We start from the raw sequence: 27,514 nt of genomic DNA, 5'->3' as shown, positions 1-27,514 counted from the left end.
ATGCTATGGGGGAAAAAAAACAAAAAACCTCTCTTCACTGCCTATGGTCTCAGCCTGGGCTTGGCAGAGGAGGGGAAACAGCTGCAAACACACAGAGCAAACCCTCTCATGTGACCAGCCTGGAAAGATAGAGGCCTCAGCACATGACACAGACTGGTACCACAGCCTGCACTTGTGACCCAAACCAGGCTGCAGTGGACAAACGCGTGGGAAAGAGCTTGAAGAAGCCCCTCTGGATGGGCACAGCTGCCCTCTGTCCCCTGTGCCACAAGGCACTCTTGCTGTGGCAGGGAGTCCCTTGCCTGCTATCTGGCTTCCATCCAGATGCCAGAATATTTACCGAGGGCCTCAGTGCGTTGGGGATTGTTCACAGTAAACCCAGGCACAGGCAGCGCCCCCAGGAACTTTTATGCGGAGGGCATGTAGGCAAATAGAGCCTGATGAGGGTTAGTTGCTTAGTGTCAGTTTTATTGTATTTCAAGCAAGATGAGAAAAGCAAGGGAAGGAAAGGCAAGATAAGAACAGAGGTGGGGTCCTCACCCTTAGGCTGGTTTTCTAGAGGAAGTAGCTTTTGAAAGGCCTATAGGAGGCTCTCGTGTGGACATGCAACTAGCTAAAGGGACAAACCGTTATTTTTAGGCTGAGATGATTAACGTATTGCTTAGAGAAGGTTGGGGGAACCAACATATATATTTGATGCTTCCTTGGACAATGGAAAGATTATGGGGTTTGCAGTATTTTCTAGCTCTTCCATTTTGTAGCTTTGGTACTTTGAATGGCTCACCTGAACCCTCCTCCTCTATAAAGACTTGTCCTGACTATCTCATAAGGGTGAGATGACTTGTAACATGGGTGCAGACACTTTGTAACTGGAAACTGGTATTCAAATGGTAATGTTTTCACTTTATTATGACATCCACCTGGCTTGGTGAAGGGGCAGAACCAGGGGAAACCGAGATTAAACATCAATAAGAAATAGTACTTTATTTGGGCAGTGAATAATGGAAGAATATCAGTAGGCATTTGTGAAAGAGGAAAGAGATTTGAGCAAAGGCCAGAGGGGAGAGAAGCCAGGAGTATTAGGGGGTGGCTTACATTTCTCATGGCTGGGGGGCGGGGGCGGGGAGAGTTAGAGTAAATGCTAGTAAAAGAAAAGGCTGGAAGTAAACTGGATCGGAATGTGGAAGGCCTTGAGCTCCAGGAGGTTTGGATGGGTAAAGGAAGTTGTTGAAAATTCCTGAATGACAGACTCTCATCTATGCTCTTGCAAGATACTGGAGGCAGGACCATCTGGAAAAGGACGCGTGCGCATTCCCACTTCCAGCCCCTATCCCTGTGTGTGAAGAGGGATTCTGTATTGCAAAGGGGCTGTGGCTTCCGTCTCCTGGAGAGCAGCATCCCTGGCGCTCTCCCTCGTGGCTGCAACGCATCACTGCAGAGGCTGCTTTCTCTTTGTCTGGAGTTTGTAAATGATCTGGTTTCCATCATTCCAGGCATAGAGCTGCTTATCTCTAGGGTTGTAATGGATCATGGAGTGACTCCTTGACCGCCTGGGGAAGAACACGTTGGGCAGATCCTCCTCAATGACAGCGCCCAGCGGATCATAGACACAAGTGATGCGATGCGGGCCGAGGCCACCAGAACTGTAGACCACGTAGAGGACGCCACACAAGAGGAATGAGGCTTCAGCATCCTGGCTTCTGCATGGAGTGTCCCATGAGTGTTCCACTCCCAGTGTGTCAGGCTCAATTTTCGTGAGGACCAAATGGCCGTGGATGCTTGGCCCTGAGTGGATGGCCCAGAGCCCGTGCTCATCCGCGGCCAGGTCAATGTATGTCGAGGGGGAGCGCGGGTAGGCCAGGGCTCTGCCTGCCCCTCCCAAGAGCAGCATTCGATCTTCCACGGTCCTCTTCTGCAGGTTATATTTGATGATCTCATTGGGAGTTCCTTGGCTGTGAAAAAATAGGAAACCTTTGTAGATCACTTGGCCTGTCCCCTGCCAGGAATGTGTTAGGATCAGCTTCCGGGGGGCTGGCTTGGTGCTATCTTCCATGAATGCCCGTATGCTGGCAAATTCCCAGACAGTGTTGTTTCTGGATCCAATTAAGAGATAAACTTTTGGAGAGTCTCTGACAGCATCTTTCATCCAAGAGCCATCTGTGTCCATTGTCTTCTTCACTATTTTCAGAGACTTTATGCCTATCAGCATGTTGTCACAGCCTGGCCAAACAGGAGAAAAGGGGAAGGTTACTTTATAAACACGAGATGTCTGCTTTTCTCACAGATTGCTTTTTTTTTTCCTCCAGTGTCTAGAATAAAATTATCACACAGAGATCAATCATAACTGATTGCAGGATTCAATGAATCAAGGACTTTAATGAATAATTGGGTCTCTGTTAAGTGAGTTGCCGTCCAGTTATAAGAGCATTAGTCACGATAATCAAATCAGGATATAACCAACTATTTGCTGTGTCAGAGGCCCTGTTCACTCTCTAGAGCACTTGAGGTTGACACACTGAGAATGGCTAGGGTATGGAACCACCTAATTCAATTGTTTGCCAAGATTTTACTGGGTATCTGCCGTTTACTTAGCTTATAGTACTCTCCCAGAACAGCGCTAAGTACTAAAGATAAAAATTATAATATCAACCCTACACCTTGAGGAGATGACCTTCTAGTGAAGGATTCTGGTTCTTAGCCCTACTAGACCATTATAAGAGTTCTACTCATGCCTTCACTCATTTATTCACGAATGCACGCGTGCCTTTAGTCAGCTGACTTTGGATACCTACAAAAAGCAAGATACTGAGCTAGGTGTTATGAGCTGGGGCTACAATGGACTGCGGTGCAGTGATAAGTTAGGCACGGTCCTGGCTTAACAGGTACATGACTATCTAGAATATAAAGCTTAAAATGAATTTTTTTCAAAAAGGAGGACAAAGAAGAGACATATCATGTGACACAGGAGAGAATCTGCATTTGAATTAGCCCTTGAAAGACACCTTGAAGGACATTCTGAGATGGGTGGGAAAAACTTTCCCAACAGTTAACAAAACCACATTGGGGAAAGTCCTCCAAGATTAGTGTTAGTAAAGTAGTATAGAGTTTCACCCAATACCAGCCAAATACTTTGTGTATAAAACTAGATGCATAAAACAAAGCAGTAAATTGAAACCAGCTCCGTGCCTGGAACCTTGAGGGTGGAGCTAAGGAACATGCATTTAATTCTGCAGGGAGGTAGGGAGCTACTGAAGTTTTTGAGCAAGACTGAAACATGGTCAAGGTTGTTCTATCAGATTAATTAAGCTGGCAGCCATGTGTACGATGGATACAGGGAGAAGAGACTAAAATCAGGGAAACCAATTCGGAGGGTATTTCTATAATCCAAACAGGATGATAAAGGTCTAAACTAGGTGGAAGAAGATGAAGTAAAAAGAAGGGGCCTACATTTTTCTAGCTCCTCACAGCTACTTAGACTATTACTCTCTCAGCTTCATGCAAAAACCCTTCCTTGGGACTTTCCTGGTGGTCCAGTGGTTAAGAATCCGCCTTCCAATGCAGGGGACGCGGGGTCGATCCCTAGTCCCACATGCCGCGGGGCAACTAAACCCGTGTGCCACAACCAGAGAGCCTGCGTGCTCTCTGCCACAACTAGAGAGAAGCCGGCGTGCCACAACAAAGAGCCCTCGCGCTGCAAGCAATGCCACAACGAAGGTCCTGCATGCTGCAACTACGACCCAACACAGCCTAATTAATTAATTAAAAATCCCTCAAAAACAAAAACCCTTCCTTCTTTGACCCTGATCCTGGATCAGTTCAAAGTTCTGCCTGCCCTTGAGAGTTGTGTGTTGGTGGAGAAAAACTCAAAATGGTGCATATTGGTGTCATTACACTAAGGGATCTCCAACCTCAGCTGAGCCCTAACTACTGTACTATATACTCTCTGTGCTCAGCCCATCTTCCACATGGCACCTATCTTAAATCCTGCCTCCTGCCCCAAAACTAGCTCATCAGTGCCTCATAATAACTCCTTTGCAAAAATAAATACCATTAGATGTGAACTCCCTCCACTTCCTGTTCCTCACTTATAGACTTTTCCCTCCACTTCCTGTTCCTCACTTATAGACTTTTCTTCAACTCCTGCCCTTTCTACCCTCCCACATATCTTTTTTTTTTTTTTTTAATTTATTTTTGGCTGCCTTGGGTCTTTGCTGCTGCACGTGGGCTTTCTCTAGTTGCAATGAGTGGGAGCTACTCTTTCGTTGCGGTGTGCAGGCTTCTCATTGCGGTGGCTTCTCTTGTTGCGGAGCACGGGCTCTAGGTGCGTGGGCTTCAGTAGTTGTGGCACACGGGCCTCAGTACTTGTGGCTCGTGGGCTCAGTAGCTGTGGCACACGGGCTTAGTTGCTCCACAGCATATGGGATCTTGACGGACCAGGGCTTGAACCCGTGTCCCCTGCATTGGCAGGCGGATTCTTAACCACTGCGCCACCAGGGAAGCCCCCCTCCCACACATCTTAAAAGAAGCCATGTCATTCCTCCTGTGTAAGACTAATACTTCCATCTGCACCCATCTCATCCTTTCCTGGCTTCTTCTAGATTTCCTCCATGAATGATCCCCTTTCTATTATCTCAGATTTCTCCTTCACTACTATTTTATTAGCTTGGAAACATCAATTCTCCCACAGTTAGGCACTCTTTTCTACTTACTTCACCCTTTCTATAATTTTATAGAACTAGACTCTCCTACAGAATAGTTTATACTCTCTGCATCCATTTCTTCACCTCCCATTCTTTCACTTCACCATAACTTCACAGAAACAACCTTTTAAAATGTGACCAGGGACTTCCTAACTGAAAATTCAGACCTTTTATTTCCTTATCTTACCTGACCTTTCTGTAGCACGGCAGTATTGATCAGTAAAGATCAAGGGGGGAGAAAATGTCTTCCCCCTTGATCTTTGTGTCACCCCAGAGACAATGTCTGTGTTCATCAAATGCCGTTTCATTTTCCTCTTCCTTAGTCACACGTTCGCAGTCTCCTTTGTACGTAAGCTGCATCCATTGACCTATATCCTGTCTAATGGGATGTAGACAGAAGTAGTATAAGCCATTTCCACATGGCCCTTACATATGCTATCTTCAAGAAGACCTTAGAGTCTTGGAATTGTCATGGTGACCAAGTTAAAGTGGGATGTGGGTCAAGATGAGATGAGAGCTACTCATCATTTTAGGAAAAGTGGGTCATCAGTTTTAATTATGAGCTGCTTGTTGGGGCTGCCCTGTTAGGACAGTGAGCAGTGGTGAGCAGTGTCACAGAGGCAGGGAGTGGTGGCCTTACTAGAAGCATGAAGAACCTTGTGCGTCTCCCTCAAATCTGTATCGCAGGTAGGAGAGCGGAGTCTTAATAAAAGCATGGGAACTCTCTGGGCCTCCCTCACTGACTGCTGTAGGGTAAGGTGGTGGAGTGATAGTTGGGTGTATAACAGTCTCTCAAGAAGAACTGCGCACGCTGAGAGTCTCCCTCAAATCCTTCTAACAGCTTTGATATCAGAAGCTAGAAGGGCCAGTGGGTTGTCATTTTGTCCTCAATAAATGCGTGGGTTCTCCAGGCCAACTGGAGGCCGACTAGAGTCAGAGGACAAGAAGCAGGATGATGGGAGAGAAAGCGGACATGAGGAAGAAGGATGCACAGCCACAGCACAGGGAACTATATCCAGTCTCCTGGGATAAACCATAATGGAAAAGAATATTAAATAAAGAATGTCTATATGTGTAAAACTGAGTCACTTTGCTGGACAGCAGAGACTGGCACAACACTGTAAATCAATTATACTTCGATTAAAACAAACAAACAAATAAACATGCACAGCCAGAGAAGTCCCAGAGGTTGAGGTCAGTAAGCATTTGGCAAACTGCTTGTGACTGCCAGCTGTTTGGGTAGCAATCCTACCACAGTTCCTTAATCAATTCACCACCCACAATGATCACAGCTTCTCTTCTCTCCTCAAGGGTCCCTCATGCCCTCCTCACTCGCCTAGGCAGATCTTGCCTCTGATTTCACTGAGAAAACAGAAGCAATAGGAGAACAACATCATCGCTGGTGTGGATTACTGCAATAGCCTTCTACATGGTGGCCAAACTTCTATCCTTGACCCCAGAGGCCATTCCTCACAGCGGCCGAAGCATCTTTGAAAAATTAAGTCAGATCATGTCACATGTCTGCTCAAAACTCACCAGGGACTTCCCATCTGACTCAGAGTAAAAGCTCACATCTCTACCTTCCGGGCCATCTGGGACTGTCTGCCCACTGCTTCCCTGCCTTGTCTCCCGCAACTCCCCTACTCTGATCATTTTGTGCAGCTACACTGGCCTCCCTGCGGTTCCTCAAATTATGCCAAGCACGCTCCTGCCTCAGGAATTTGGCACATTTGTTCCCTCTGCTTGGAACCATCTTCCTGAAGATATCTACTAGACTTCCTCCCTCGCTCCCTTTAGGTCTGCTCCCAAATGTCTTCTCCTGACCATAAAGGTCTTCTCTGACCACCCTATTAAAAATGGTGGCCCGTCCTCCAGCTCTCCATATCCCCCTTACCCTAGCTCACTGTTCTCCATAGCGCTTACCTTCTATCTCACATATTATAAATTCATCTGTTAACATATTTATTGCTCAACTCCCCTCAATAGAGTAAACTCCACGAGGGCATGAGCTTTGCCTTATCTGTTTCATTCACTGCTGTATGTCTTGCCCCTAGGATAGCATCTGGCACACAGCTGGCCAGTATTTGCTGAATGAATGAGTTTCCAACCACCCAATCTATTAACCAGTTGCGCCCGATCCCATACTCTCTGCGCCCCTCCTGCTCTCTTTACTTTTGCAGTGGATCTCATCCCTCTCACCGAGTCAAGGACTTAGCACCTGAAATTATCTCCCCCTCTCCTGCTCAATAGTCTCTTCCTCCCAACTGGATCGTTCCCCTCTGTAAACAAGCAGGCTGTGAGATCATGCTAGAATCCAGTATGGCCCCATTTTTCTATTCCACTTCATAACAAAACTCCTTGAGAGAGGACGTTTCTCACCTCCAATTATCCCTTAAGCCACTCTAATCAGCTCCAGCTCTCCACAAGTCTAAGTTCCCCTGCCCCACTCCACTGGATCAGTTTTTGTCAAGGTCACCAACAACCACCATGTTGTAAAATCTAAGGGTCAGTTCTCAGTCTTCATCCTAATCAACTTCTCAGTAAGCTTTGGTTACCTGATTGCTACCTCTCCCTGAAACTCTTTCTCCTCGTGATTCTGGAACACCCCTGCTTTTGTTTGTCCTATCGTTCTGGATCGTTTTAATCTGGGAATTCATGGCTGGTTCCTTATCACCATCCATCTTTAAGTGTTCTATCCTCAGACCTTTTCATTTCTCTATCTATGATCACTTTCCGGCTCACTTCATTCTTTCCCATGGCTCTGAAGAGCACGTGAGTTCTGAATAAGGATGAAATCCAAACTTGTACCTGGGATGACGTCCTATCTGGATGTCTACTTAGCCCCAAACTCATTCATCTAGTCAGTGTTCCTCATTGGCTGTCTTCAAACTTCACCTGTCCAAAGCAGAACTCTTGCGTTTATCCCCCAAACTTCCTCCTTCTTCTTCCCCTTTCAAGCAAGAACCGTCAATCAAATTTCTTCTCTAGCAGTCATTCTTTTTTTTTTTTTTTTTTTTTTTGCAGTATGCGGGCCTCTCACTGTTGTGGCCTCTCCCGTTGCGGAGCACAGGCTCCCGACGCGCAGGCCCAGTGGCCATGGCTCATGGGCCCAGCCGCTCCGCGGCATGTGGGATCTTCCCAGACCGGGGCACGAACCCGTGTCCCCTGCCTCAGCAGGCGGACTCTCAACCACTGCACCACCAGGGAAGCCCTAGCAGTCATTCTTGATTCATTTCCTTCCACCTCCCCACACTAGCAAGTTCTGGTAGTAAACTTACCTTTAACTTATGAGTTATACTTAAATTAAAATGCTCAGTATATTTATATATCCTCCTCTTCCCACTCCCTCCGCCTCCTCTTCCCCTGCATGCCGTGAATCCTCACCTTTTGCCTGGACTACTACAATAGTCCCTAGTTTGTCTCTCTGATTTTACTCTTGCTTTGCTATAGAATGTTCTCCACAAGGCAGTAGGAGTGATCTGTTTAAAAACATGAATTATGTGACCGACCTGCTAACCCTTTATTCCCACCACTCTTGGAATAAAATCCTAATTTGGCTTAAAGCACCTACCTCGTTTGGCCCCTCCCTGTCTCTGGGACTTGATCCTCCGCTTTCTCCCCAACCCTGCCCCACAATCTTGCCTCACTGCACTGATTACATTGGCTTTCTTGCTGTTCTGGGAGCTGTCAAGTTTGCTTCTGCCTCAGGACTCTTGCACTTGCAATTCTTTCTGCCTGGAGTGTTCTCTTCCTTGATCCTCCCATGGTCTGCTCCTACTCGTCCTTCGAAGCTCAGTTTCAATCTTATCTCCTTAAGAGACTACCTTCGACCACTGTATCTAAATTTAAAATGATCTACTGCAGCATTTCTCTTATTCTCTTTATATCACTTACCATGTTCTGTAATTATGTTATCTGTTTTACTTACTAGTGTATTGTCCTTCTCCCCCATTAGACTATAAGCTCCACAAAAGCAGGGCCTTTGTCTTCCTGTTTACTGTTGTACTCTACTGCCTTACTGAGAGCTCTGTGGTTCAATAAATATCTATTGAATTAATAAGGAAAATAGACAAAGAAATAGACAAAGAAAGACATCAAGCAGATGTTTTTCTAGGGTTTAAATGGTGCTGCACATCCAGAGTTCTGATCACAGATCTGTCTTAAGTAATAATAATTTGTAAAGCACCTTAAAGCTTTTATGATATTTTCAAATGCATTATTTCATTTAAAGATGTGACACAACATTGTTACCAAGGAAACATAGGGCAGGAGTGGGGCTGGGGAGAGCCAAGTCCTGGGAAATCAGTCCTTTCAGCAGTCATGTCATCAGTGGCTGCTCCCAGAGGCCTTGCCTGGCCCACACCATGGCCAGGGCCAGACTTTGGGGCAAGCTATTGAAATGAGCAGGACCCTGCGGGGCTCCTGGGCACGGAAGTCTTTCTGTGTCCCCCGTTTCTTGTTTGTAGGGAATAGACTCCAGCCTCCATGACCTTCCCTGAGTTCCAAAGGCCAGATACGAACAGCTGCTAATCAGGGAAGGGAGGGGACTCAGAGACAAGGGAGGAGCAGGCAAGAAACAATAGTGCAGCCTCGGGGCAGGGTCCTGGTTCCACCTCAAGGGATACACATAACAGTATCTTTGAGCTCTTCTGCAGAACTAAAACCCCCAACAAATGGAAGATGTTACATTCTTCATTCAAGAGAAGGTCACAGTTTGATAACCCTGAGAAGCTCATCAGGAGACCACTTGAGGCCAGATTAAAGGAGTGCAGGCCCTGCACACACCCTGATCCTTATCAGCAGCCCCACCCTTGAACCACTGGTATAAAACTCCTCGCGTTAGGACACACAGTTTTTCAGGGCATGAGTCCACCATGTCCCCTTCGCCTGGCAAAGCAATAACCCTATTCTTTTCTACTTCACCCAGAACTCTGTCCCCACGATTTGATTCGGCACCGGTGTACAGCGGCTGAGTTTTTGACATCATTATGGAAATCTCTCGGCCATCATTTGCCACCATGTTACCCTACTGACCCGCTTTGCCAGACTGGGGGATTGCTTCCCTGTGGCCTCTGGGTCAGCTTCATTCTGGTTGGCCTGGGTTATAGAAGCCAAACCCCTAGGGAAGGCAGAGGAGCCTGGGCCAGCTGGGAACCTTAGAATTAGTTTCAAATATCTCCGCACGGCACTCAAGGTCCCTCATCTGCATTTCAGGAGCAGCTCACAGAAGGATCCCCCTCCATGCTGAGCTTCGGGGGCTATGGGCTGTGGTGCAGAAAAGAGAAGAGTGGACTGCCCTGCTTACCGAGATCCATCTCTGCTAGGGCTCGGTATGCCTTTTCTCAGTCTCACCAGCCGAATCTGTCTCATGTGAATGCTCTGCTCTTCCCACATACTCTGGTGATCACAGAGGATGAATGAACAAGGATTTAAGCTTGTACATGATCACAGATACATTTAATGGGAAAGAGTGGGGGTCCCAAGGGCCACAAGAGAAGCTCAGAAGCTGTTCCCTATTGAGGAACGAGCCCAAAATCTCAAGAAATGAATAAATACATACAAATACATATAATATGCTTGGTACTGTGATAGGTACTTATTTGCATTAATTTATCTGCGTCTTATAATAAGCCTAAGTGGTAGATATTTTAATCTCCATTTTCCAAGTTTAAAAAAAAAAAAGTTTGTATAAGTTACCTGGATAGATCATCTAGCTAAGAGGGCCTCTGAACTCATCTGAGCTGGAAGGCAGGGCCATCCAGGACACCCCCAGCCAGCCCCAGGAACATGGTGGATGGGTGTGTGCACATGGTGGGAAGGGGTGAGCCTGGGTGTGCCTAGAGAGGGAGAGATGAGGATAATGGACTCCCTGGGGCCTGTTCACAGGGTGCTAAGATATCTGTCCTGACTGGGAAGCTCTCAGGCTGCCCATCCTCCTGGGAAGAAAGTTAGCAGGCTTGCAGCCCAGCTACGAGAAACTATGGCTAAGAACAAGGCATTCAAGGTCTCATCAGTGAGAAAATGTTCATTTAAAATACAGGAGAAATTAATACAAACATTCTTCTTTCTCCTTCTACTCCTCTTTTCTAATGTAGAATCCTTGAAGAAATAGCAAAACAAGAGTGTTAGATGGTTTTGATCAGGGAAACACAGTCCGGGGGGGAACACAGAATTTCCAACCCCGTGAGGTCCCTTTGGCTTCTCCTATCCCTTTGTAGCCAGAACCTGGGACTGGGAGTCAGAGACCTGAGTGGTCCGAGCTCCATCTCTGCCTCCCTCTGTGACTCCCTGAAAGTTCCTTGTCAATCAAGCCTTAGCTTTTCCAGCTGCAGAACGAGGGGGTTAGCCTGGATGTCGTACAGTTTATTCAGGTGGATATTCTGTAATTTTTATAAATTCCTCCTCTTTTGGAATTTGGGGAAAATATACTCACAGTGTCTGAGTAAAAGGGTAAGTTAAAACTCCCTGCTGTGCTTCTCTTGAGGGGAGATAATTAACAGGAGTAAAAGATTGAGGAAGGATAGGAAACAAATTGAAAACTTTTGAGTCCAGCCAAGATGCAAATTATTTAACAGAGACACTGACATTGTACAAACCAGAGAATGAAAATCTGTGGTTTAGCCCTTAGGCAGACTTGCAGACAAGCAATTAGGATAGAATTTGGCCCAAGGCCTCAGAGTGAATTCATATATAAATATCATTTATTTGAATCTTTTAAATATTTTCCCCCTTATTTAATAGGATTACTCTCCAGACTTGCTGAGACTCGTCCCTCCATAGGGGAATGATGCAATCAGAGTTATGTTTTAAAAACAGTGGTCTGCATATTAGTAGAGAATGAACGGGGGTGGGGGGGGGGGTAGAGGTGGGGGAGAGGGGATAGAGGGAGACAGGTGGAGAGTCTGTAAGTACAATCCAGACGAGAAAAATCTAAATGGTGATGGGAATGAAAAGATGGGCATAGACTCAAAAAACAGAAAAAGAGAGGTCAGGTAACTGATTCAGTTGTGGGAGTGGAGTGATAAACTAGACTCAAGGTTTTGAGACAGAAGGGAAGGGGGGAGGGCACAACCTTTAAAAGTATGACACTGAGGATACAACAAAAACTGGTTAGACCCAACTAGGCTCAAGATGGCAGAAGATTCAATGTCCAGTAGGCCTTGAGCCCCATTATACGCTCATTGTACTACATTAGCATATGTTAAATGACACCCACAGGCACCATGACAGTTCTGAGGCCGACCATAAAAGACCAAAAGGTGGGTGATGGCCCAATTCCTGGAAATCTCCAACCATTCCCCCAAATAATTGGAAAAATCCCCCCATTCATTAGCCTATGAAATTACCCAGCCTGTAAAAACTAACCACCTCATATTTCGGGGCTGCACTCACCTTCTCAGACAGACCACATTCTGTCTATGGAATGTGTATTTCTCAATACACCTGCTTTCACTTTACTATGGCTCACTCTTGAATTCTTCCCTGTGGTGAAGCCAAGGAACCTCACTTGGCGGCCTGTCCCATGGACTTGCCCAAGACCTCAGACGTGACCATCCTCTCACGCCCCATTTTCCTACAACAGTTGGGGGTGATAGAATGCATGAGACAGCAACAGGGAAGGAAGGTCAGATTTAACTGGGAAGAAAAGTGATGAATTCACTGAAAAGAAGAGAATTTCTGTAAAGCCATGCATATTTTGACTGCTTCTTGAAATTCTCTGTTATAAATCTTGATTTCTTCAACCATCTGAATTGTATTCATGTTAATAAACATTTGTCAATACCTCTGAAGTGACAGGTATATGGGGATGTCAAAGATGACAGCTCTCAGACGAGTAGTCAATTATGAAGCTTCAAGCTATTACAATAAAATTGTCAATGTGGACTTAAGTGTTCTGGAAACTAGGGGCATTTATGCTTTTTGCCCACAGGATATATTTCTTTTTTTTAATTTAATACATTTATTTATTTATTTTTAGCTGTGTTGGATCTTTGTTGCTGCGTGCGGGCTTTCTCTAGTTGCGGTGAGCAGGGTCTACTCTTCATTGCAGTGCACAGGCTTCTCATTGCGGTGTCTTCTCTCGTTGTGGAGCACAGGCTCTAGGGGTGCGGGCTTCGGTAATTGCGGCACACGGGCTCAGCAGTTGTGGCTCACAGGCTCTAGAGCACAGGCTCAGTAGTTGTGGCGCATGGGCTTAGTTGCTCCGCGGCATGTGGGATCTTCCCGGACCAGGGATCGAACCCGTGTCCCCTGCATTGGCAGGCGGATTCTCAACCACTGCGCCACCAGGGAAGCCCCTCACAGGATATATTTCTGATATGTCAGCATGGTACCCAAGGTCCTTCATCTGACCTCTTTTGTCATTTGCCCACCACAATGGACTAGTTACTAGTCACTGAACTTGCCATGGCCTCTCACAAGTTTTAAACTTTGCCCCTACTTTTCCTTAGCTCATCTTCACTAACTTAGGATACATCTCTTGTCCTTCAAAACAAAAGTCTCTGACTCTTGCATAGCAGCTAGTTGCTCCTTCTTGTGTACCTAAAGCATTCTGTGCGTCCCTCTTCTGTGGCAGTTTTCAGGATGAATTGGAATCGCCCACTCACTTTGCTTCGTTGCAAGCACTTAAGACAGAAGCTGTGCCTTGTCTTTTTATCCACAGTGCCTGAGACACAGTACACATCTCCCTCACTATTCAAACGCTTACTGTTCAAACTCAGGAATCAATTAGATTCAGGTAATGCAGTATTAGTCTGTTGCTACCCCAACTCACGCTAGGCCAACTTGGAAATCAAACAGATTCAAATAACAAGAAGTATGTGTGGACATTAGCAGGTGCCATTTCACTGTCTGAATGCCTGGGGGGTTGGATAGCAGGAAGGCAGGAAGACCAGCTTATATGAAGTGGTACTCAGTGAGCCATGGGAGGATTTGGCTTTGCAGACGGGCTGAGAACCCAGGGTGAGTGCTTAAACAGGGCCTGGCATACAATACGTGCTCTACATGTTTTGGTGAGTTGCACAGAACTCTTTAGTAAATCCACCTCAAAGGTCTTTCTAGGTTCCCAACACTAAAAGTATTTCATGGCACCCAGTACAGAGCCCCGCCAGCTTCCCTTTATCTGTGATTAGCAGTAGAGTGTGAGAAAGAAAACATGGCTGTTGACTTGCATGGCTGGGTGCCACTCAACAGCACGGAGCGCGTGGAAGCTGGGAAGACCTGTGAGTAGGCGCGAGTCCACTGCTTCCACTGGAATTACCTATAGTTGGAGTTCATAGCCAGGATGTGTCCTTTCAGAAGAGGACAGCTTTCCATAACCTCATCTTACTTGTTTTTCTTCCACAGTATTTATCTTCTTTCTGACATATTATAAATTTCCTTGCTAACGTATTAATTGTGTGACTCCCCTCAATAGAATGTAAGCCCTATGACGGCAGGGCTTTATCCAATGTGTTATATTCACTGCTGGACATCCTGTCCTAGAATAGCCTCTAGCACATATTACTATTTCTCTATTTTAATTATGACGATGCTAAGAGATATACATCAACAAAAACTCTTTGGGGTCCTGAATAATTTTTTAAAAGTAAAGGGTTCCTGAGATAAAAGTTTGAGAGCTATGGTCCTAGAGGATCCAGGCTGGTAAATACTCATGTAAAGTGAAGTACGGAACTGGGCAGTCCTCCAGGGAACTTCTGATCAAACAGCCTCTGTTTTGCATTATTTGTCTAACTATTGCAACACCTTAAGCATTCCAGGTTTATAATTATGAACTTCTTGCTTTTATTTAACTTTTATTTAAAGACTAAGCTGGGTTTTGTTTTTTGCATATTGGGTTAATTTTTTCCTGTAATATTCTTACCCAAACTAAAAAGGATGGAAATGTTCTCAATGTCTAGGTGTGGTATTACCATTCTCCCATGTGCCTGGTTAGAAAACAGAATCATTTTGCGTGTTGCCATGGATTCTTCCCGTGCAATCAATCCCACTGTTCTCTCTATCCTTTCTCAACGTGTGTGGGTATAGCAGCTGCTCACCTCATCCTGAACTCTGCAGCAGCCCTCTCACTGGTTCTTTGGTCTCCCCTCAAAACCATCAATCACACTAATGCCCCATCCACTGCTTTCCTATAGAGATTTGCATATTTAAAATCCCATCTTTTTCTTTCTTTTTTTTTTTTTTTGCCACACCACACGGCATGTGGGATCTCAGTTCCCTGAACAGGGATCAAGCCCACGCCCCCTGCATTGGAAGGCAGAGTCTTAACCACTGGACCACCAGGGAAGTCCCTAAAAACACATCATGATTGCTGCCTCTTTCCAGAAGCAGCAACACCAAAAGCCTCATATGGATGCTACTAGAGGTTCTATGGAAGGATGGGCTCCAGAGCCAGACTTGAACTTGCTTTGGCCAAAAGAACGTGGTGAAAGTGACCAGACCTTGGTGAGCTTGTGCCCTCTCCCTCAGACATCTGCCTCCACCACAAGAACAAGGCCAGGTTTGCCTCCTGCAAGATCAGATGCCATGTGGAGGAGAATAAAGCCATTGCAACTGAGGCCATCCTCAACCAGCCATCTCCTGGGCAACGTGTCACTAATTGTAGACGCACTAGGGAGCCCTGCCGAGAATAGCTAAGCCTGGTCCAGGCCAACAGAACTGCCCAGCTGCCCTGTGGACTCCTGAGAAATAGTCAATGATTGTTTTAACCCACTAATTTTCAAAGTGGCTTGTCATGCAGCATTATTGTGGCAGATACCTCGTGTGGGGTCCGGGTAAGGGAACTATGAGTAGATAGGGAGACGGAGATGAATCTAGTGTGTCTAGTGGGTGGTGCTTACTCTTCAGTGTAGCAGGAAAGTGGGAGGAAGACTGGGCTACATGAAACTCTGAGACACAGTTTCATCATGTGAAAAGAAGTCATAATGCTATCTATCTAGCAGAGTTGTCATGGGCATTGGATACCATATCAGATACAAGAGGCGTAATGGAATTCCTTGCTTCCAAACAGTTGCTTCCACTTTCCAAGAAACTACTCCTCAAGGTCAGAAAATACTGATCCCTACTCTGTTCCAGGCACTGTGTTAGACTTGGGGAACACAGCATGAATAGTGCAGAGATGCATGGAGTATATTTTATGTTTTCAGAATAGCAGATTCAACACAGCACAGAGCATCAGGTGAATGGGAACTGGCAGTAGTGGCACAGGACTAGGTTGAGAAATGCTAAAAGTTGCTGTGTTCAAAACTTATAGTTACCAGAGGGGAAAGGGGGGGAGGAATAAATTTGGAATTTGGGATTAACAGGCACACACGACTATATATAAAATAGATAAACAACAAGGACCTACTGTATAGCACAGGGAACTATATTCAATATCTCATAATAACCTATAATGGAAAAGAATCTGAAAAAGTATATATATATATATTTTTTCAGATATGTATCTGACTCACTTTGCTGTACACCTGAAACACTGTAAGTCAACTATACTTCAATAAAAAAATAAAGAACTTAAAGAAAACTTTAAAAAAACTGTTCAGTTGGCTTGTTATCTACTTTTACAATAACAGTAAATACGATAGATATAGTATGTACAATATTCATGGTTTTTATTTAACCAGCAGGTATTACTTTCAGAGAGAATAACAAAACAAATTATTTGAAGAAAGCTAGGTTGGGGTCAGTTGTAAAGGGCTTTCTTTATGTTATTCTATGGGGTTTGCTTTACCCTGTAGGTTGTGGCTGCCATCCAAGATGATAAGCACTGATGCAGTCATTTTATCAAGATAACCCTGGTGGCAATACAGGATGAAGCCCTGGAAAAGGAAGATCGGTTAGGAGTCTTCTGCAGTCATCGAGACTGGAGATGATGAGAGAGCAGTGTGGATGGAAAGAATAAACTTGAGAGGCATTCAGGTAAGCAGCTTATCAGATGAGGGCCAAAGGGATGCTCCTGAGATTCCTAGCCCAGGAGGGTGGGTGTGGGACTCTTCTGTTAACTGAGAGAATAGTGGGGGAAAGCAGAGGAAGTTCATTATTTAAAAATAAATGAAGAAAAGGCAGGGAATTAAAAACCAAGGGTTGGAGAGAGGCGGGGAACTGACGCTTCTTGGACAGGATTTGAAAGAATGATTTAAAGCAATCTGTTTTGTGAGTAGGAATCATCATCAAATAACAACTAAGAGGCCTGGCATGGTCTTCATGCATGTCCCACAATAATAATGCCTCTGGGCGCAGGTATTCAGTCTCAGAGCTGAGGGCTGCTACCTGAGGGCCTCTGTGACAGCCCTGCAGATGGCCGGCCTGGCCCAGGCTCTCCCTGCTATGAGCACTCAAACTCCCCCACTGCCAGCCCATTCTGAACACTGGAGCCAGATGATCTTCCTCAAAACCTCCATCCGAGCCCCGACACTCCCCTGCGTACCACTATTACGCAAAACAGCACGATGGGAAAGGTTAGTATATGTAGGAGTCGGCCTGCCTTGGTTTGAACCCTCCTCTGGCGTCAGTTAGCAGTGAGACCTTGGACAGATGACTTATTCACTCAGTGCCCTGATTTCCACATCTATAAAATGGGGGTTAATTATAATACCCGTCACATAGGCTTGTTGTGAGAATTAGCTGATATAATCCAACAAGACATAGAAAATACTTAAAGATTACCCGGTACATAATGAGCGCTCGATAACTATTAGCTACGGTTATTCATATTACTTTCATTCCCCACAGCTAGAAAGCGAAGAGGCTCAGCACAAAGGAGCCTAGGTCTTGCCTGGTTCTTCCATCTCCTCTCCACTCCTCCCTACACCTGAGGTCTACTGAACCCTAAGCCCGATTAGGCCTTTGTACATCCACGTGCTGGTTATTTGCTTGAAGTGCCCTTTACTCTGCTCTCCATGTAATTCGTTCTTTTCCAACATTAAAACTTGGCTTGAGGGTCACGTTCCAGATTCCACGGTCTCCCCCATCCCCAATCTCCACGGCAACCTTGACCTTACTTAATTACTGAATGCCTGCCCCTGTGCTTCTGTGACACCCTCCATCAGAACAGGCATCACACTACCTGTTATTCTGTGTTTGTTTGGAGGTTTCCCCACTTGGCTGTAAGCTTTCTGAGGACAAGAACGTTATCCTATTCAATGTTCCATCTCTAATGCCTGGCACAATGCCAACGTATATATGGAATTCAGCTAGAGATTTGTAGAATGAATGAACAAATGAATGAGTCAGAGAGAGAATGAATGGGGAGGTTCACTACACCTGGAGCCAAAGCCATCAGCTAAAACAACTTTGGGATCTTCTATTAATACCTGTAGTGATGGCCCTGGAGGTATCCTCATAGACCACGGGTCTTCCGGCCGGATACACAGAAGAGTACTATGTCCGTTGGCCTTTCTGAACGCAGCACAGTGACCTGTGGCACTATCCCAGAGGCAGCACATAGGATAAGCTGTACATATACCTTTGGCACTGCTGCTCCGCGAATGCAGTAACTTCTCTGTGTGTGTATGTGTGTGCCCACAAGTACTCTCATACCCTCCTGCACTTACACCTGTGTGTACCCTCAATGCCCTCCTTTGTGGGAGATACCTCTGTTGCAATTTAGAGTTATACATCTCTTAATGTTTTGTTCCACTCATCGCAAACTAATGGACTTTGAGAGTTGGCTCATAAATATGTTTTATTTGGCTTCTAGTGGGTTTTACGCTAGTTTGTTTTTTTTAATTTTAATTTAATTTAATTTAATTTAATTTTTGCTGTACGCGGGCCTCTCATTGCCGTGGCCTCTCCCATTGCAGAGCACAGGCTCCAGACGCGCAGGCTCAGCGGCCATGGCTCACGGGCCCAGCTGCTCCGCGGCATGTGGGATCCTCCCGGACCGGGGCACAAACCCGTGTCCCCTGCATCGGCAGGCGGACTCCCAACCACTGCGCCGCCAGGGAAGCCCTGTTTTTATTTTGTTTGGGTTTTAATGGCTTTCAGTATGAGGCACACACATTTATACCTGAATGGACCCCAGAGGCTTTGGAATTTGCAGCAATAGACTTCCTCCTCTAAAACATGATCTAACAAAGGATATGAGTTGTTTACTTCAGCAGGGAGAGGGTTACTGGAGGTACTTTGCATGCACCCTTGCAAATAAAGGAGCGGGACTAAAACAGGAAGTAAAATAATGCTGTAATGGCTTATTCTGACTGCCTTGAGAATTTTTCTTTACAACTTGTAAATATACAAGTTAAGAAGAGGTTAGCAATCTTCTGATCCACCCATGAATACAGCCTGTGGAATCTGCCAAAGACTGTTAGTTGGATAAATTCTCAATCTGGGTATCTGAGCCAGTGGTGCTTTGCCATAAGTTGCCAAGTGCAATGCAAAATTTCTTTTTTACTTATAACAGTTATAGTACCAAAGACTTGGAATGAGTTTAAAATATAAGTTAGATGTAGCCCAAACATCCCTGGAATTGCGGTCCTCACGTGAACATCATTTGTGGATCATCTCTCAATAAAGGCTGAAGACTTCAGAACAGCTCTATAGGAAATGGCTTAATTACAGAGCAACTCTACCGTATCTATTATCCCCAGTATCTGGCCCTTTGTAGTTGCTCAATAAATATTCCTAGAATAAACGAGAACCATTTAGACTGATGTTAGAATTTTCTGGAAATCTCCTAAGACACAATGTTGAATTTTCCAAGGAAGTTATGTTATCTTCTCTCTCTAGGTTTTCTGAAAACACTCTCTAAGATGGCATGTATGTGTGAATGAAACACTTGATGTGACCTCTGGCGACCCTCCCTAGCCCATAATCCCATATTTGCCCACACAGGGATGCTGACTTGAGGCTTAAGGATTCTAGTGAAAGTTTCACAGCCAGCACAGTCCCAGCAACCAAGGTTAGAAGATAGGAAGATGGGAGCCTTGTGGGAAGAAGGTGGGTACAGGTAACAGCACCGGCTGGGATGGGCAGAATTCTAAGGTTCCCACCCCCATGGTCATGCCCTACATACTCTCCTCCCCTTGAGCGAGGGCTGCAGCCTCACTCAATATGACTGTGAATATGATTGCCCTCCTTGACTAGGTTACATGATGAGACAAAGCTAAAGAGATTTTGTAGATATAATTAAGGTCCAAAATCAGTTGATTTCGAGTTAATCAAAAGGAAGATGATTATGGGTGGGCTTGACCTAAATCAGATAAAAACTCCTAAAAGAGAGACTGAGCACATCCCAAAGAGAGGCGCTCTCCTCCTGGCCCCGAGGGAGCAGTAGCCACATTGCGAGCTGCCTGTGAAGAGGAGCGGCTTCTGGAAGCTGACGCCTCCGCCCAACAACCACAGGAAGGTGAATTCTGCCAACGCCAATGAAGTTGGAAGAGGACCCTGAGCTCCAGGTGAGAATGGAGCCCAGCCAACACCTTGACTGTACCCTCACGAGACTGTTGAACGAAGCATCCAGCTAAGCTGTGCCTGGACGCCTGAACCCAAAGAAACTCTAAGATAATACATGTATATTAGTTTAAACCGCTAGAGCTGTGGTGATTTGTTACACAGCATTAGAATAACTAATACAGGCATAGTTACTAAGATACATGGCCGAAACCATGGGGGATGGGCACAGTATGTAAAATACAAAACAGTGCACGGAAGGGGGATACACTGGCATTCCAAAGTCCATCCTTGGGCACAGAACTTCTGGAAATAATAGGTCAGAGGGCACTAATCACGCAGTTGTGATTGCTTACAGGTCTGTCTTTCCCTAACCAAGTTCTGAGGGGTCTCTGCCATCACAGAAGATTTTGCCCTGACCCTGGCTCTCTGAGTACAGGAATGAAGACGTCAGTATATTCATGGTCTGGCTGAGGAGTCAAACACACACAGATATGCGTGGTTGAGAGTTAGTGCTGCCTTGGAAGATTGAGTGAGGTGCTCCAGGAGCATTAGGGGCCAATCTGTCTGGTGGGGCGGGGAGGGGAGAGCTGGGGAGGTGGGCAGAAGTGTTTATAGAGAATCCACAGAATTTTTGAGACATAAAAGGTGGGTAGAAAAATATATATACATATATATATATTTGTTTTAATTGCTACTGCATGTGGGTAAATTATGGGAGAAGATGGAGATCAGCTCAGGCCACTTTCTGAAGGGTCTTCCTCATATAAAAGGCTGAGATTTGAAGGGGTTTTTTGTGGCTGTTGATAATTGATGCCAAACGGCAAAAACATTCTACATCCATGTGTGTTGTGGGAAGGTCTATGAGACAGCACACGGCAGTAGGAGGCAAAGCCAGAGGCGAGAGAAGCTGTAAGAAAGCCAGTGCAAGATGAAGACATGTTCCACTCCTTCCTCTGTCCCTGCTGTGAGCACAGGGCCCATCCAGGAGTCGAGGCAAAAAGTGCTTGTTGAATCATAAACTGACAAATCATCAAAAGAGGGCTCCCGGGATTCCCTGGTGGCGCAGTGGTTGAGAGTCCGCCCGCCGATGCAGGGGACACGGGTTCGTGCCCCGGTCCAGGAAGATGCCATGGAGTGGCTGGGCCCGTGAGCCATGGCCGCTGAGCCTGCGCTTCCAGAGCCTGTGCTCCGCAACGGGAGAGGCCACAACAGTGAGAGGCCCGCGTACCACAAAAAACAACAAAAAAAAGAGGGCTCCCGAGGCAACAGGCATGGAAGCAGCCATCACTGAAAAGTCGAAAGAGTTTTCACTCACCATGGAGCTAGGAGAGGGAATATTTTAAGCCTCCAGGGTCTGAGAGATGCGGCAGAGGACAAGGGTTGAAATAGCAGAAAGTCCAGACTCAGGACCTCTGCCGAGCTCTAGCTGGAGTGGAAGTGGGCAACCTCAAGGCCTGAGGGGCTTAGAGTGTCTCAGAGATCCAAGCCAGCACCATCGTCCAGGCTTGGGGTCCTCCCTCACCCCTGGGGAGAGCACATTCTAGCTCAGGCTACATTTATCACCCAATCCTCCCCATCAGCTTTTTAGGGAGCTGTTCCTTTTCCACTGGCTCATCCTTGCCCTTTTCCCCAGTCCCTCGTCCCATGCTTACCCCCAGCTGCTCCCTCTCAGAAGGAGGAGGTTCATCTCAAGACAGGGCCAGAAAGGACCACTCACTTGACCAACTTGACCAAGTGCTTCATAATATAGATAAGGGACCCTCTTCTCTGTCTTCTGACTCAGAGATAAGATTTTCTCTTTTCTGCCAAAACCTAATAACTCCTCTGTCTGTGCTAACAATCCCTCTATCCATTCATTCATTCGTCCCCTTAGTTATTCACCAACAAGTATTTATTGAACATAGACACTATTCTAGGCACTGGGATGCAGCATCAAACATGAAAGGCAGGATCCAGGCTCTCATAGAGCTGACACTCGAGAAGGGGAGGCAGAAAATGAGCATCGAGCAAATAAATGAACTAGAAGATCTCAGAGTAATAAGTGCTCTGAAAAAAACAACAAAAACAAAAACAGTCAAGTAGTAAGTGTTCCACAATGCCTCTTGGGTTACCTTTCGCAGTGTACTTCAGACCAACCACCCAATGGCCTAGGCCAAAAACCCAGGAAGCATCGTGGACTCAACCCTCTCACTCATTTTTCACATTCAATTATCTGTCCCAAACAAAGCCACGTGTATTCCAATTCTCAGTGACTCTGAAATCCGTCTGTCCTTCTCCATCTCCCTGACACTTCATGCAGACACCATCACTTATTGACCAATTTATTGCAGTATTTCCCTGATTAGCATTCTCTCTCTAGTCTTGTGCTCTTCCTGCACGTCATGCCCCTGCTTAAAATTGTTCAATGGTTCTCAACAGTTTCTTCAGTCAAGTTCAACCCCCTTAGCCTAGCACGCAAGGTCTTTCATTATCTGGGTGCTACTGAACCCTTCAGCCTTGTTTCCCTGCACTCACTTGCCCCACACAGCTTCCACTCAGCCATCACTACAGATCTACAAGTGGAAGTGTTACCTGCCTTTGACCTGCTGCACCCTCACTTAACACGCCCTCTGCTCATCGTACTCTAACTTCTTTGTTCAAAAGTCAGATCAAATGTCACCTCATTTTGGAAGACCCACGGAGTTTTTACAAGGATTACACTGAAAAGATATATGAGGGGGCTTCTCTGGTGGCACAGCTGTTGGGAATCCACCTGCCAATGCAGGGGATATGGGTTCAATCCCTGCTCCGGGAAGGTCCCACATCTCGCCGAGCAAGTGGGCCCGTGCACCACAACTACTGAGCCTGCGCTCTGGAGCCCGTGTGCCACGAATACTGGGGCCCACATGCCTAGAGCCCGTGCTCCGCAACGGGAGAGGTCACTACAATGAGAAGCCTGCGCGCCGCAATGAGGGGTGCCCCCCCAACCCCCCACCCGCCGCTTGCCGCAATTAGAGAAAGCCTATGCGGGCCCAATGCAGCCAAAGATAAATAAATTAAAAAAAAAAAAAAAGAAAAGATACGTGAAACCCTTAGCCCAATAACGGCATTCAGCTTATGTCTTATTTACCTGATGAAATTTCTTACATTTGGGGCAGGCATAATTAGCATATAAATAAAGTTTTCCTATTTGCAATGAAACCATCTCATAATACAGCCTCTGAGGTGGGGGACTTGTCTCCCTCACTGTTTTAATGAAATGGAAATTTTCCTTCTCATTTATGTTTTTGTTGCTTGATACTTGCTATTATCATTTGAGCTCCTAACCATTATTCTTTTTTTTTTTTTTGCATTACGCGGGCCCCTCACTGTTGTGGCCTCTCCCGTTGCGGGGCACAGGCTCCAGACGCGCAGGCTCAGCGGCCACGGCTCACGGGCCCAGTCGCTCCGTGGCATGTGGGATCTTCCCGGACGGGGGAACGAACCTGCGTCCCCTGCATCAGCAGGCGGACTCTCAACCACTGCGCCACCCGGGAAGCCCCTAACCATTATTCTTAATGGCCTGGAAGTGATTCTGATGGTCCCAAGATTGGAGACAAATACCTTGAATATATCATCATCCCAGCAGAATACACAACAGTAATTCACTGTAGTTCCTGGCCCTGAGGGTTGGCTGTTGCAATGTCCAATTTCACGATGTTTCTGGGCACATTTGCAGCCTCTCCCTACTCCCAGGGCACTGGGAGAATCCATCAACCTGCCACTCTTCGTGGCAGGGGACCACACACCTCTGTCAACCCAAGGTCTGTCTCGAGATGCCCTTCCTAGGCTGACTTCTAACACCATAGCCCTGATCTTCTATGGGGGCTTTAGGAACTCTCTGGGAAAGGTAAAGCTGCTTTCTGAGAATGGATTTTCCTTTGGACACCTGTGCCCCGATAAGGTTTCTCTCCCAGCACATGCCCACAGGAGCACATATCCAGTTCTTACTGGGTCAGACCCCCTACCCGTGTGGGAGCTGTCTCTGAGGGTGAAAGTCCCCAGAAGGGGTAATAAAAGACGCAGTTCTCTTACTTGCATTCAGCAGTGTTCGGATCCTTTTCTCCTCCTCAGCTCCTTGGACTTGCTTTTCTGCCAGCATCTTGTCCTCTGACTCTGTGCACACCTCAGCCTCCCGCAGGTACTCCAGGTAGTCAATCTCCCGCTGGGCACGTTCGACTCTCAGGGCCAGGTTATGGACCGCGCTCTTGTACTCACTTGTGTACGTCTGACATCGTCCCAGCATAACGGATATGTTTTTCGAGAACTCTCGGAAATCTTGAATGTATTCTCTCGTTGCTTGGGTACATTTCTGCAGTCCTTGCTTCAGTCAGAAAATAAATTCCCAAATTACTGCCAGTTATTTAACTTGCCCAAGTAATATCAACAGCTCTCGTTCACAGGAAAAAGACTTTTAAAATACAGATAGTCAAAAGGGGGGAAAATAAAAATCACCCACAGTTCCTTAATTCAAAGGACTATTGACACTTTAGTGTACAAACCTTTAAAAGTTTTCCCATGCATGTAGTCATACATATATAAACATATTTAATGTGATTTCACTACATGTATTTTTATAACATATTTTTAGCTTGCTGATATATTGTGAACATATTTCAATACCAATTAATATATATCTATACCATAATTTTAATGACACAATTCCATTGAATTGACATCCCATTATTTATTCCATTAGACTCTTTTTAATGGACACTAATGTAGTTTTCAATGTTCTGCCATTCAAACAAAATCTTTGTCTTTACATATTTGTGTATTTCTCTGGTTATTTTCTGAGGATACATTTCCAGACGTGAGCTCCATCCCCAGCACCTGCACAGGGCCTGGCACACAGTCGAGTCGTACTCAGTAAATACTTGCTGAATGAAAGATAAATAAATGAAGGATGGAAATGGGAGGGGGGAGGGGTTGCTGGGTCAAACAGCATGTAGACTTAAAGACCATCTGGCGGTTTACCAAAACGCTCTCCACAAAAGTTGTAAAAATATTAAAATATACTCCAAACAGCAGGATATAAGACTGTTCATTGTTGAATGAAAGAGAGAGAGAAAGGTGGGGGGAGAGAGAGTGTGTGACAGGAAGGGAGGGAAGGAAGGAGGGAGAGAGAGACAGAAATAGAGAGGGAGAGAGAAACAGGAAGGATGAGAGGGAAAGAGGGAGGAGAGAGAAATTGCCTAAATCTTTCCTCTTTTTCCTTACCCCCCTGACACAAATCCCTCAGTGTGGAGATGGCGTCACTTCGCTGCTGCGTGTCTGCCTTGGCCTGGTGGAGCACCTGGGGACTCAACTTCCCGCCCAGGTTACCACGTCGGGGTGGGAAGACCTATATAAATCATATCCCTATCATTTTTTTGGTTTGTTTTTGTTTTTGCGGTACGCGGGCCTCACTGTTGTGGCCTCTCCCGTTGCGGAGCACAGGCTCCGGACGCGCAGGCTCAGCGGCCATGGCTCACGGGTCCAGCTGTTCCGCGGCATGTGGGATCTTCCCGGACCGGGGCACGAACCCGCGTCCCCTGCATCGGCAGGCGGACTCTCAACCACTGCGCCACCAGGGAAGCCCCATATCCCTATCTTTTAAAATCCACATTCATAGCTATGAAAGTATCAGTCTATACTCGATACCCTTGTCTGCAGACAGATTCGAGTATTGGGAAAGCTTGCAGGGATGTGACTGGCGCTGACCCCCAAGGCAGGTTGGTGGTAAATGAAGAGGGACCACGGTTGAGAGTAATTCTGGAACATTTAAGGAGGTGGGACTGGGCAGCAGGTGTCTGAGGAGACAGCAAATGAGGCAGCAGCAAGAGGCCACTGGCCTGGGAACATTTCATCCATGGCTTCCTGGCCTCAGGCCGCTGGACGTTAGGAAACGTGTGCAGCCTGCTCTGAGGAACTGTTTTACCCTGACTGTAACCAAATAGTTTGGACTTGAAGAGTTTTCAGGAAAAAATAGAAAATTGGAGATAAGCATGTCTTTGAGAGGAGATAAATAATTTATCAAAATTTAACTTGTATAAAAGCAAGGCATGAAGTATGAAACAGCCAATGTCATCGCCAGGGTGTGTCAGAGGTTACTGCGGAGGGTTGGTTACCTTTGGCCCTGGGAGTCTGTCCCTGCGGCAAAAATGTTGGGTTTTGCAAATTTTAATGAAGTGGCAGCTGCAACACTTGGAGAAAAAGGCCCCAACACTTTTCTCTCTGTTTAACGTTGCTGAAATCTGCTCATTTCTAAAACCAAGTTCAGTTCAGCAAAAGAAGCTAAGAGCTTCTCAGGACACCAACATCATGACTTTTTGCAGTGACCTAATGGCTCACCATAAAAAGACATAAAGAAAACTAAAATCTGCGATCATCCTGATATAGTAAAACATGAAGAAAACGTGACCAAATGTTTAATTTTCCTATTTTAAAAACTGAGCAACTGAATAATATTTTAGACATTTACCACCATGCCAGGCAATGTTCTAAGTAGGAATTAATTTATTAAATCTTCAGAATAGCCGTAAGAGGTAAATTCTATTATCGTCCCCATTTTACAGATGAGGAAAACCTGCCAGATCAGAGAATAGCGGAAAGCCCTGCTCAAGGTCTGGGAGAAACCACTAGACTATGAAAAATATTAAGTGTACATTTAGCAATCTATTTATTATTCACTATCTGGAAAAATGCATCACAGTAGGTAGCGAAGCGTGGGTAAGATAAAGTGACTTCCGGGAGGCAGGTTCCCCAGATCAGGGGCACAGATGCCACCTACCTCCAAGACTTGAAAGCGCTGATAGATGTAGTGCACCATGGCCGGGTCCTGGGCGAACTGCGGCAGGGGCAGAAAGGCCGTGAGGATCAGAACGCTGAAAGCAGAAGCTCGCCTAAGAGCCAGCATGGTCCTGCGAACCACCCAGGGTGGGAATCTCTTCTGCTGTTGCTTCTCGAAGAAGGCTCAAGGGTCCGGGGGGTGGTCTCCTGCTTTCTAGCCGCTGCTGAGAAAAATTCTCCAAAAACAGCCAGACAGCAAAGCCTGCTAGTTACTCCCTCAGATGCGTGATCTTGCTTAGCAAGATGGTGATCAAGTCCAGCTGTTGGCAAGTCAGTCTCCGGAGGCCCTGCAGGCCGACTTGGGGTAGAGGTCTCCCTGGGTCCAGCATCTGTCGCTATGACCTTTGACACACACGGACCCTCTGCAGGCTAGTGGCTGTCCCCTGTTCCAGGCCTGGGTGAGTGTGCAAAGGGGTGGGATGGGGGTCGGGGTGGGCCTCTCCCCTCTCCCCAGCTCTTTCCTTTTTACTTTTGTTTTCTTCCTCCCTAGAGAACTCTGCAGTCCAATCACAGGCCTGACCCAACACACACACCACCCCCAGCTTCTCAGAGTTGGACTCTCAGTTTAGTTTCTG

At 46.1% G+C, this 27,514-nt stretch overlaps 1 protein-coding gene across 1 annotated transcript; it reads right to left on the bottom strand.

Moving 5' to 3' along the window:
- Positions 1–1,429: 1,429 nt before the first annotated feature.
- OLFML1 (olfactomedin like 1) lies at positions 1,430–27,006 on the bottom strand. The gene is made up of 3 exons (XM_065882914.1): positions 26,881–27,006; positions 24,144–24,432; positions 1,430–2,220 (listed from the first exon to the last, which is right to left on the bottom strand). Exons 1-3 carry the CDS (start codon positions 27,004–27,006, stop codon positions 1,430–1,432), a joined length of 1,206 nt encoding a protein of 401 aa, XP_065738986.1.
- Between the last annotated feature and the right edge of the window lie 508 nt (positions 27,007–27,514).

Source organism: Phocoena phocoena, chromosome 8 (assembly GCF_963924675.1).
Source record: "Phocoena phocoena chromosome 8, mPhoPho1.1, whole genome shotgun sequence".
NCBI classification, from domain to species: domain Eukaryota; kingdom Metazoa; phylum Chordata; class Mammalia; order Artiodactyla; family Phocoenidae; genus Phocoena; species Phocoena phocoena.
This window is presented reverse-complemented; position numbering and strand designations above follow the sequence as displayed.